At 38.1% G+C, this 13685-nt stretch overlaps 1 protein-coding gene across 1 annotated transcript; it reads right to left on the minus strand.

The window, feature by feature from the left end:
- Positions 1-12575: 12575 nt before the first annotated feature.
- Positions 12576-13274, minus strand: LOC114926066 (uncharacterized). The gene has a single exon (XM_029296305.1). It carries the CDS (start codon positions 13272-13274, stop codon positions 12576-12578), a length of 699 nt encoding a protein of 232 aa, XP_029152138.1.
- Between the last annotated feature and the right edge of the window lie 411 nt (positions 13275-13685).

Here is a 13685-nt window from a genome sequence, read left to right on the forward strand (position 1 = left end):
ATATGTGTGTAACATGCTTGCTTTCTTTGGGTTAACTACAGCTCCAATCCAAAAGAATAGTGGTTCACAAAAAGATGTTTAAAATATATTATTAATAAAATAATTTTTAATAATTTAAAAATAAGATAAAAATAATTAATAAATATTATATATTTTATATGTAATAAAAAAAATTTATATTTAACAAATAATTTACTATTTTATTCAGGTTTTTTAATAATATTTGAATAGATATTTAACAAGTATAAAAAAATTAAAATAAAATTTGATTTTTAGATTTTTTTAAAAAATATGATCATTCACATTAAAAAAATTTTTAAAAAATTTATATGATATAAAATTATCAAATTTTAAAGATAAAATTTTTTTTAATAATAATTACAAAAATATACATCAAAATCTAATCTTTAAAATTTATTTTTAGAATATATATTTAATATTTAGTTTTTTTGGTCTCTTTTTTAAATTTTTTGGAGCCATATTTATCAATAACATTTGAGAAAAGGACAAATTGATTTTTGACTTTCTATCTTGAAGACAAATAAGTCATCGAGGAATTAAAAATACAAAAATGTCATTCACTTTTTAAAAAGCAAGACATCTAAGTCCCTCTAGAGAACCTATTTGTTCTTATATTTTAGATGGAAGGACTTATATATGTTGTATTTTAGAAGGTAAATGATGTTTTTATATTTTTGATTGATTAAGAATTTATGTATCTTCAAATTAAAAAATTAGGAACCTATTTATCTTTTTCTCTTAACATTTTTTGTAAAAAAATTTATCAGCAATATAAACTTTCGAATATTATTTTAATAGTTTACTTCCTTTATTATTTTCTCCACAAGGTAAGATAATAAGGATAGATTGACCACCGTTTTATTTACGCTTTTGATGTAAATATCAATTCGGTATCCAAAAGATTCTGACGCTGACAAAAATGGTACCTGATTTTTATTATTAACAAAATGGCCCCTGAATGATTTTAAAATTTGATAAACGTGTCCTTGAACTCGTCGGAGCACATCTTCGACAAAAATATTACTAAGCTGGATACCGTATTTTACTGAGATGACAACATCTCTAAGCTAATTACTCAGGTGTTATTAATAATTAAATTAAAACAACAATAGGTGACAATTCTCCAAATAACACTAAGATTACCCTAATTTTTTCAAATTTTCAATCCCCAACTAACTCTCTCACTCTGTGAATCCTGAAAAATTGTCTCAAACCTAAAAATTTTTCTTGAATCCTAATCTAGTGAATTACAGATTGAAAATTTTTTTGAACTCTAATTGTCCCAGATTTATAGATTGAAAAAAAATCCATAATTTCAAAATTCAATTTGTTAAAAATTGTCAATTACAAATTAATTTACAATTAAAGAAGATTAATAACAATAAAACTCATTTTAAAAAGAAAGCAGAGAGATTCATATACAATAACTCAAGAATCTTGTTGAGAAAGTTCTTAATAACCACCACTTCTCCTCTCTAACCAACCCCAAGCAGCAACACAAGTCTGATGAAGAAGTTGTAACTGCTGAGAAAAAAAGTGAAAAGAAAGAGAAGGAAAAAACTTTTGAAACCGAATCTGAACCTGCCACAAAAATAGAATAGGAGGTCGAGGAGGGGGAAAAAGTGAAAGAAATCGCAATGGTTGAAGTTGAAGAAAAGGTAGTGATTGTTCTATCCATTGATGATGATGGTGCAAAAATCGTTGAGGTTATTGAAGAGATCGTTGTTGCTGCCTCTATTTCAACAACGAAAAATTTATATCTACCAACACAAAAAAATGAGAAAATGACAAATAGGTCCCTGACTTTTTGCTCCGCGGACATTTTCGTCCATGACCATTGAAAAATACTTCTAAGTCCCTGACCTTCACAAAATTTGGACAGATCAGTCCCTGACGGAGGCATTTGGACAGATTAGTCCCTGACGGAGGCATTTGGACGGAGGGACTGATCCGTCCAAGTTTTGTGAAGGTCAGGGACTTAAAAGTATTTTTCAATGGTTAGGGACGAAAATGTCCGCAGAGCAAAAAGTTAGGGACCTATTTGTTATTTTCTCAAAAAATTTGCAAGAAGCCAAAAAAAACGTGCCATTACTATCGAAAGAAGTATTCATTTTGGGATGATTTTTTAAGAAATTTTTTAAATTTGGAACAATTTTTTAAAGTTCTAGAGAATGAGAGACAGAGAGTACGTTGGGAAAGAGAGAGTATGGGTCAGAAAGGAAAAATTTGAAAAAATTAGGATAAAGTTAGTTTGATTTAGGAAATTTTTACCTATTATTATTTTAATTTAATTATTAATTATACTTAAGTAATTAGTTTAGAAATGCTGTTATTTTAGTAAAATACGATAGTCAACTCAGCAGTATTTTTGTTAGAGATGTGCTCCGACAAATTTAAGAGCATACTTGTTAAATTTTAAAATTATTTAGAGACTATTTTATTAATAACAAAAATTAAATATTATTTTATCAACACCAAAATTATTCGAATATCAATTTAATATTTATCTTTATATTTTTTTATTATATATTTGTTTTGATCCAAAAACTCTAGATTTCTTATTTAGACCTGCATATGGTAATAAACTAAAAATAACTGGGTTCCGAAATCAAAACGGATAATTTTAAACAATTTCAACATATAACTATTTATATTTATAGTAATGTTAAAAAGATAATAAATAAAATTATTTTATTTAATTTAATATTTATAATTTTATATAAATAATATTTATAATTATATATTTATTATATTTAAAATTATTTTTTTATTTAAATAATAATTAATTAATACAAAATAAAAAATTTTAGTTATTTTAGACTGAATTTTATTGCATTTCAAACATTTTTTATATTTATAGTAATAAGCAACGTTGCATGTCAGTCATTAATGATATACGTATGATGATATGAGTGGTAAATTAGAAAGAGAAATAATAATAATGTAAAATTATCTTATTTAATTTAATATATATAATTTTATGTGTATAATATTTATAATTATATATTTACTATATTTAATAATATGTATTTTTTTAATAATAACTAATAAATATAAATAAAAGAAAAAATAAATTATAGCTACATATAAATTTTAAACTATATATCGTCCCAAACATTTGTTATTAGAAAAATGTAATTTCTGTTTATTTAAAAAATTTTGATATTTTTGTTTTTCTTCGTATTTCCGTAAATTCTCTATAACTCTTACTTTTAGGAATTTCACTAATAAACTAACTATATTGATTTTTTTTCTAATTCCATTAATTTTAATATGATAATTATATTTTTAACTTGACCGAAATAACTCAAAAGTCCTAAATTTACATTACATTGGTACGTAAAAGTTTGGATAGAAGATACATAGAAGAGTCCAAGAAGGGAAGAGTTGACTTAGAAAGGTAATGGGGCCACCACGCCATTTAATATGAATGGGTGTGTGGAGACTGCAGACTTCAGACTTAGCTTTGCTGTAATTTCTGGGAATATATACATACATACATGCCAGTGCCAATTCACCTCTTTCTTTCTTTCTTTCTTTCTTTTTTAATTTTAATTTTTGGTCTGCCCATAATAAATTCAATATCATAAATCGGCTTTACTATTCATAATTCGGCATTATTCACATCATTCCTCAAAAAATCAGTGTTACAGTTCAGCATTACAGTTATTAAATCGGCATTGCAGCCACTAATCGACAATCAATATCATTTATTGAAAAGTGACGTTACAGATCAGCTCAACGGACTGCTTCACAAATGTGAAACGTCCAACCTGACATTTACCCTTATTATTGCTCTTTAATACAGACAATAAAACAGGAACATAACCGATTTATACACTATCACCTATAAAAAGGTATGATCTTCCATTTTAAGGATATATTGAATTCTCAATACTAACTTAAGCTTCGGAGTGCCTTTGCAGGTACACTCCCCCCTGTTTCTTGCTCAAAGCTCTACGCGATTGGACATCCTCTTGGAGTGGAGCTCGGATTACCATAAGGCCTGAAGGTCGGCACCGAAAGTAATAGCTCGGCGTCGACTCCCAGAGACTGAGCTCTCCCCCCAGGTATCCATACAAGAACAATTGGCGCCCACCGTGGGACCGAAAATATAAACTTCTCTCTCTATATTATCGGCCTCGAAGTTCCCGTTTTGAAGTCATGACTGAACAACCTCCACATTCGCCATCCGAATTGCTCCGGATGGTGACCGAGTTGCGGCAAGTCGTGGCTGAGGAGAACCAAAGAATGGCAAATCAAATCGCCAACTTGAATAACACTCGAACCGAAAACAATGACCGACGAGAACGGACAGAAGAAGCCGAGCAGCAGTCAGGGCCAACACATGTCTCAGACACTGCTCGACAGGAGGGGGAGCAGCCCGAACATAATGAGGACACTCAGAAAAACATCGACAATGACGATCAGGAAAGCTCCCCTGGACCATTCACGGCGGAGGTGATGAACTTCGTGCTGCCCCGAAGGTTCACCTTGCCGACCACCCTAACTCCCTATGATGGGTTAGGTGATCCGAAGAAATACATCAAAAAGTTTACCTCCATAATGATAGTAAACGGTGCATCTGATAAAGTTTTATATCGTTGTTTTCCATCTTATTTAGACGGTCCTGCACTTGATTGGTTTTATTTTTTGCCTGCAGGTTCCATTTCTCGATTCCGAGACATATCAAAACCCTTTGAGGAGCACTTTGCTGGATCTACCATCTACCTTCACGACTCCGATTACCTGAACACAGTCAAACAAGGCCAGCACGAAAGCCTTAAGGACTACATGACGCGCTTCACAAAGATAGCCATAAGCATACCTGACCTCCACCCCGAGGTAGAACTACACGCCATAAAAAGTGGATTAAGACCAGGAAAGTTCCAGGAAACTATTGCTGTGGCCAAACCAAAAATTATGGCCGAATTCCGTGAAAAAGCTAAAGGAAAAATTGACATCGAAGAGCTTCGACAAGCTCGGAAAATAGAAAAGCCTCACTATAAAAGATGACGACAAGCCACGGGACAGCAAGAAGAATTTCAAACCGATCCCACGATATGAGACCTACACCAAATTCAACACCAAGCACGATGACATCATCAAGGAGATCTTGAATTCAAAGTTAATCAAGCCACCACGAAAAGCTGGCAATTACCTAGATTCAAAAGGCACTGATCGATCAAAGTACTGCTCTTTCCACCAGAAGCATGGACACAATACCGATGACTGCGTCATCGCCAAAGACTTGTTGGAGCGATTAGCTCGGCAAGGTCATCTGGACAAATTCATCAGCGACCACATGCAGCGGCGAGCACCTCCTTCAGGAGACCAAAGCTCGGCTACACAACATAACCGAAATAGAGACCGACCGAACAATAACCATCCTGAACTACCAACACGTACAATTAACTGTATTTCCGGAGGTTTTGCAGGTGGAGGAGCCACAAGTTCGACAAGGAAAAGATCTTACCGAGCTATCCTTTCCATCAACACCGATCAAAGTCAACAACAGCCGCCGCCTACATCTCCACAAATAACATTCCATACAGCCGATCATGACAACAACGTAGCAAATCTGGATGATCCCATCATAATGTCCCTACAGCTCGGAGATCTCCTAATTAAAAAGGTGTTGCTCGACCCAGGCAGCAGCGCCGACGTTCTCTTTTACCCGACTTTCCAAAAAATGAAACTGAGCGATAACATCATCCGACCTTCCACTGGTGATTTGGTAGGATTCTCAGGTGAGCGAGTCCTGGTTATGGGCTCAGTGTGGTTACAAACCACACTCGGTAAGTTCCCTTCGTCAAAAACTTCAGACATTCAATACTTAGTCGTTGATTGCTTCAGTCCCTATAATATTATACTTGGCCGACCTTTCTTAAATAAGTTCGGCGCTATAGTATCTACAATTCATCTTTGTGTTAAGTTCCCTTTGCAGGACAACACAATTGCAACCATTCATAGTGATGCCCGAGAAGCCAGGGAATGCTACAACAATAGTCTCAAAAAACCTCACCGTAACACAAATGCCCAGGTCCACAATATCGGCAACACGAACAACCAAGACATGCTGGCCGACCTTGATCCTAGAGCAGGAACACTGGAAAGGCCGACTCCAACAGAAGACCTAGATAAAATCTACTTCATAGAAAAAAAACGGATAAGTTCACATATGTCGGCTCAACATTATCTTCAGACGAAAAATCTTCATTCCGAGCATTCTTACAACAAAATGCCGACCTATTCGCGTGGACCCCAGCTGATATGCCAGGCATCGATCCATCCATCATATCACACAAGTTAGCACTAGATCCATCTATCCGACCTGTGGCACAGAAAAAGATAAATCTCGGGCACGATCGAAAGCAAGCTTCCCTAGAAGAAACCAAGAAGCTCATCAACGCGGGCTTCATCCGAGAAATCAGATTCACAACATGGTTGGCAAACGTCGTCATGGTTAAAAAACATAACGATAAATGGCGCATGTGTGTTGATTTCACCGATCTCAACAAAGCATGCCCCAAAGATTCATACCCTTTACCCTCTATTGATTGTTTAGTTGATAATGCCTCTGGATTTGAAAAACTCAGCTTCATGGATGCCTATTCTGGTTATAACCAGATCCAAATGCACCCATCTGACCAAAATAAGACAGCCTTTATTACTGAATATGGAAACTATTGTTATAAAGTCATGCCATTTGGCCTTAAGAATGCAGGTGCGACATATCAGCGTCTGATGGACAAATTTTTCGCCAAACAACTCGGCAGGAACATCGAAGTCTACGTGGACGATATGGTCGCCAAGACAAAGATCGGCAATAATCACCTTGAGGACCTCACAGAAATCTTCGGACAGCTAAGAAAATACAATATGCGGTTAAATCCCGAAAAGTGCGCATTTGGGGTTCAAAGTGGTAAATTCCTTGGCTTCATGCTTACTAGCCGAGGTATCGAGGCAAATCCTGAAAAATGCCGAGCTATTTTAGACATGACAAGCCCACAAACCATCAAAGAAGTCCAGCGGTTAACAGGGAGACTTGCTGCACTTTCTAGATTCTTACCTTGCCTAGCTTCTAAATCTTCATGTTTTTTCCAATCTTTAAAAACAAAAAAGGCTTTCCAATGGACTGATGAATGTGAACAAGTATTTACAACTTTAAAAGAAACTCTTTCAAAACCACCAATTTTACACACACCCCTACAAGGGGAGCCATTATTCTTATATATGTCTGTCACTAACTGGGCTATAAGCTCTGCTCTTGTTGCAGAAAGGGAGAAGAAACAGTTCCCAATCTATTTCACAAGCAAGACCTTACAGAACGCCGAGCTTCGTTATCCGAGCATTGAGAAGCTGGCACTCGCGCTTGTCTTTTCAGCCAGAAGACTCCGACCATACTTTCAGAGCCATGAAATCCATGTTAGAACAGATCAACCTTTGCGACAAGTGCTGCAGAAGCCTGAACTGGCTGGCTGACTAGTAAAATGGTCGGTAGAACTGTCAGAATTTGATATCAAATACGAAGGCCGAGCATCCATCAAATCACAGTTTCTGGCCGACTTTATCGCCGAGTTCTCAGTACCAAATATAACTGAAGATTACATCGAATGGTCTTTATACGTCGACGGATCTTCCAACCCACACGGGTGTGGCGGAGGTATTATACTTGATGATGGCCACGGTAATGTCATCGAACATTCTCTCAACTTCTCATTTAAAGCAAGCAACAATCAAAGTGAGTATGAAGCATTAATTGCCGGCCTTAGACTCGCGGCCGACCTTAACATCACCGAACTTAAGGTATATTGCGACTCCTTACTTGTCGTCCAACAGGTAAACAATCTATACCAAGTAAAGGACCCTTTGCTCTCTAAATACCTGGGTGTCGTACACAATTTCCTTTCAAAATTCTCCAAATACAAAATACAGCACATACCAAGGGAGAGTAATGACCGAGCTGACATTCTGTCTAAACTCGCCAGCACTCAACCAAATGGATCCTCACTTTACCAATCAACACTACTTAAGCCGAGCATTGAACTAACACATGTCTTAAGTGTAACACAGGAAGTAGATTGGAGATCCCCATACATACAGTATCTCCAGACAGGGGTCTTGCCAGGCGACGCCGAAAATGCTCGGCATTTCCGCCGACAAGCCTCCTTTTTTACAATATATAATAATTGCCTATATAGACGGGGATTCTCCTGTCCATTACTAAAATGTCTTTGCAGAATAGAAGCCGAGCTTGCACTTGCTGAGGCACATGAAGGGATCTGTGGTACACACCTCGGAGCCCGAAGTCTGTATTCGAAAATCCTCAGAGCTGGATTATATTGGCCGACAATACGACAAGATTGTCAGGCAAAAGTCAAAAGCTGTAACAATTGCCAAAAACACAGTCCAATTACACATCTCCCAGCCGAACTCCTACACTGTTCCGAGGTTAGTTGGCCGTTCAACCAATGGGGCATAGATATCCTCGGACCCTTTCTAACAGCAGCAGGTCAGGTAAAATTCCTCGTGGTAGCAATTGATTATTTTTCCAAATGGATACAAACACAGCCTCTAGCCAAGATTACATCACAACAAATGCTTTCCTTTGTTTGGAAATATATTATTTGTCGATTCGGCATTCCTCGGCACATTATCACAGATGATGGTCGCCAGTTTGCCGATCAGAATTTACATCTTTCTTGCAGAACTTGAAAATCAGACACCACTTCTCATCAGTAGAGCACCCACAAACAAATGGGTTAGCTGAAGCCGCAAATAAAGTAATATTACATGCTCTAAGAAAGAAACTGGATGATGCAAAAGGCCTCTGGGCCGAGCTTATCCCAGAAATCCTATGGGGGTACAATACAACAATTCACTCAACCACAAAGGAGACACCTTTCCACTTGGTCTACGGCTCAGACGCAATGATACCTGTGGAGATCTCCCAATCTTCACTACGCACAGAGTTGGCCGACCAAACTACACAAGACATAGCCCGGCAAACCGAACTTGATCTCATTGAAGAACTCAGATCGTCCACAGCAATCAAATATTTAGCCATGCAACAACACATTGCCCAAAGATATAACCAACGACTTCAACCAAGGTCTTTCCAAGTCCACGACCTTGTGCTCCGAAAAATAGAACAAGCTAGGAAACCACCAGCACATGGCAAACTAGCAGTTAATTGGGAGGGCCCTTACCGCGTCACAGAAGTAATCGGCAATGGAGCTTATCGACTACAAACACTAGAGGGTAAAGATCTCCCTAACACTTGGAATGTATCTTCCTTAAAGTTATATTACAGTTAATACCAGGGACAGGCCAGTACTCTTTTTCCTACTACCAAGATTTTTCCCACAAGGGTTTTGCTTGGAGAGGTTTTAACGAGGCTAGCCTACCTGGGCTTTTAAATTCAAAGGTCTTACATTAATAAAATCCCTTATCCAGTCAATATTATTTGCATTTTATACTTTTCAATTTGTCAAAATTCAAACAATCGATCTTAATTGGAATCCAGATAAAATCATTCAAATCAGAATCCTATCATCAGACAACAATCCAATCTTACTCAGAATCCAATAATTAAATCAGACAACATTCCGATCTAACTCGGAATCTGACCATTCAACCAAACACGTATCCGACTTATCTCAGAATCCGACCATTCAAGAAAGCATGAGCAACCCATCTCAGAACCCAATAATGCTTAATTTTGCCAACTCAATCAAATACCCGATCGTAGTCAGATTCACAACATTATGGTATCTCAATTCACAATCAATGCCAAATGACCATAACAGTTATTATCATGCCTATGAATCGGCATCCCAAAATCGGCCTACTCACCTTTTTTAAAGGCAATTCACCATTACAACAAATTTTAACCACAAAAATCTGGTCTCAACCAGATAAAAACCAACTTATCATACATCAATAACATTATATTATCATAATATCCAAACAGAAATAACCAAGTTTTTCCTCTACCAGAAAAGTAGCAACATATAAGCTACAAAAGCCAACTAAAAATGTCTACACATTGACAAGTCAAAAGCTCAACTTAGGAGCAAAACAAGTCTACAAACAAGAAACAAATTACACATTCTCATCTCCTTGCTCCGCAGCACCATCATCCTCAACCATGACACCATCCTGTACTATTTTGCCCGGATCCATTGCCAATAAATCAACCTTGGGAGCCAGAAACCTCGCCTGAAGAACAGCCCTCTCAAAACCTTCAAGGAAGGAATCCAGAATCTCTCCTTGCTTATTCTTCTCCAACTCCTTCATCTGGGCAGTAACCTCAATCATACGGGTGCTCAAAGAAGATAAGTCAGCTTCTTTCTTCTTTAAATCTTCTACATCATTGGCATAGCTCTCCTTCACCTCTTTTAAATATTTTTCAACCTCAAATAACTTCACCTCAAGTTCAGAAACCTTAGCAACTTTTACAGCCAACTCTTCCTTCCAAACTCCCTTCGCCCGAAACAATGAGAAGAACAGCTCCACTGACAGATTTTCCTCCAAAAATTTCATCAGAACCTCAAACGCCCGAAGGAAAGTCCAACCATTGGGGTGAAGTTGTGAAGGTGCACAGTTTAACTGCCTCAGAACTTTACACTCAAAATCACTGAAAGGGATTCTCACCCTCAGTTCTTCCAAAACAGAGCTATACATAAAAAAATGCTCAAAACCCTCCCCTCTATGAAAAACCCTATCATCCACAGTACAGGGTAACAGTTCCAATCGAATCCCAGAATTAGCCCTAACAACCTTCAACTTATCTATCTGATTCACAGCACCAACATCCAGAAACAAAGAGACACGATCCCTTACATCATCATTCACCCAGTCATAAGACCAATCTATCTTCCCTTTCGTTTCTTTCTCATAACCCATTGAAAAATCAAAAGCAGAAAAGGAGAAGAAGAGGCAACGGTTACGCAGAAAAACAAAAAATAACCAAGAGTAACTCACCTCTTTTACTCATTGTTTGGATGATAACACTTGAGGAAAATAAAACAGCAAGCATGCAACCCTTCAGAATTCCCAAAACTTTAAATTCACTCACTTTAAACCCAAAATTTCCCTTCCCATCAAATCAGTCGTGTCAAAACCAATAAACCCACCTTGGAAACATGCAAACTCATTAATACCTTCATTTAACTATTTCTCTTTCCTAATCATGCATGCTTATAGCCTCAGTAACTGTTCAATAAAGCACCTTGACCTGGGGGCTACAAGGTTAAACCACACGCCGAACTGTTCAGCAACCAATTCACACATCATTAAAAGCTCAACCTACTTCATTAAACATTTTCCCAGGCCAAGCTTGGGGGCTATGGTCCGGCCATAATAAATCCAATATCATAAATCGGCTTTACTATTCATAACTCGGCATTATTCACATCATTCCTCAGAAAATCAGTGTTACAGTTTGGCATTACAGTCATTAAATCGGCATTACAGTCATTAAATCGGCATTGCAGCCACTAATCGACAATCAATATCATTTATTGAAAAGTGATGTTACAGATCAGCTCAACGGACTGCTTCACAAATGTGAAACGTCCAACCTGACATTTACCCTTATTATTGCTCTTTAATACAGACAATAAAATAGGAACATAACCGATTTATACACTATCACCTATAAAAAGGTATGATCTTCCATTTTAAAGATATATTGAATTCTCAATACTAACTTAAGCTTCGGAGTGCCTTTGCAGGTACACTCCCCCTGTTTCTTGCTCAAAGCTCTACGCGATTGGACATCCTCTTGGAGTGGAGCTCGGATTACCATAAGGCCTGAAGGTCGGCACCGAAAGTAATAGCTCGGCGTCGACTCCCAGAGACTGAGCTCTCCCCCCAGGTATCCATACAAGAACAATTTTAATTTTGACTATATTAATGATTAAAAATATAATTATTCATATTTTTTTATTAAATTAAGTTTTTTTAAAAAATAATTTCATAATATGATAAATTCTAGGGTAAAAAACCTAAACAAGCCAAAGGGAGATCAATTTGACACAAATAAGCCAAAGCAAAATTTGATTCATCAATCAACCAATGGACATTTCTATATAGTTCGAACCAAATAGGTTCGAACTCACTTTCCAAGTAATTCGAACCAAATAGGTTCGAATTACACGTATAGAACAAAGCAACATAATTCGAACCAAATTGGTTCGAACCCTAATAGGTTTGATTTACACTGAAGAAATATTTACAAAGTAATTCGAACCAGCTTGGTTCGAATTACTCAGAATTCGTTCCAGCAAGCAATTTAAGTTACGAACATAGTTTCCGCATCATGTTTTAATAAAACTCGTAAAGTTATTTTTGCCGGTGTGCATTAGACATACATTTCATTTAAAACTGCGGTGACAGAACTTATTCATTAACTAAAATCCCATTCAAAGTACATCGCACTAACGTTAACAAATTCTATCAGTCACCAACTACAAGCAAGAAAACCGATAATAGTGGAATCTAAACGCGAAATTGAAATAACAAAAGTACCAAAGCCACCAATACACCTAATCATGTCTCCGTGTGTGCTCTGCTCCTCCGAGCTGCGGGCAACTCCGACGTGTGTGGTTGGGCTGCCGACAAAGCCCACATCTCTTTGGCCGGTTCGGATCTGCCTCGTCCATATTGGTCCGTATCCAAGTGGACCTGGGACGACCCTCTCTCGCACGCCTCTTATTGGGGTCAGGGATGACAGTCGGCCCGTCATATGGTGGCCAGAAACCCTCCGGAATGGGAGGTGTGAAACCCATCTGATACACACTGAAGACCGAACTAAGACGATACACCTGGTGGACGTAAGGCTCCCATGTAAGCCGTGAGTAGGCACAGCATGCCAGTGCGTGGGGACACGGGAAATGAAGTGCCTGGAAGTATCCGCAGTCACATGTGTGAGATGCAAGCGAGACTTTGTAGGTACCCAGTGAGAAAGAACCAGTCGGAGTTGTCTCTGCGACGGTGAACTCGGAGTTATCCCTGTCGTACACAGTTACCGTGAAGCACCTAGCCGTCTTCAAGTTGGCCTCGATACACTTCACCAAGTGCTGACTAAATTGTTGTCCGGTACCCATCTGCGCCTCAGCCTCCCTCCCTTTGCGAACAAATAATTCGGCCAACCTTCCGTATGTTGCCTTGACTAGCGAGCACACAAGAAGGTTTCTGACACCCTTGAGGATCGAGTTCACACACTCAGATATATTCGTCGTCATGTGTCCGAATCTACGCCCCTCATCACAATGCTGTGTTCACAAGGAATACTCAATCCGGTTAGCCCAGTCACACATCGCCGGGTCTTCGGTCCTAAGAATATCAAACCAGTACTGGAACTCGACCTCGGTCTTAGCGTATGCCGCATTCACAAGTAGCCTTCTTGCGTCTTTGCCCTTGAAGGTGAGGGCGAAATTTGCCGCAACATGTCGAATGCAGAATGCCCGGTATGCAGACGGAGGTAACCAGCCTCCGTCAGGAGCCTCAAGGGCGGCCTTGATGCCGTTATGCCTGTCCGAGATAACCAGCAGACCCGGCTGCGGTGTCACATGCTCACGCAGGTGGGAGAGAAAGAAGGACCACGACTCAGCATTCTCACCCTCGACTAATGCGAATGCAACAGGGAGTATGTT

Source organism: Arachis hypogaea, chromosome 20, assembly GCF_003086295.3.
Source record: "Arachis hypogaea cultivar Tifrunner chromosome 20, arahy.Tifrunner.gnm2.J5K5, whole genome shotgun sequence".
NCBI classification, from domain to species: domain Eukaryota; kingdom Viridiplantae; phylum Streptophyta; class Magnoliopsida; order Fabales; family Fabaceae; genus Arachis; species Arachis hypogaea.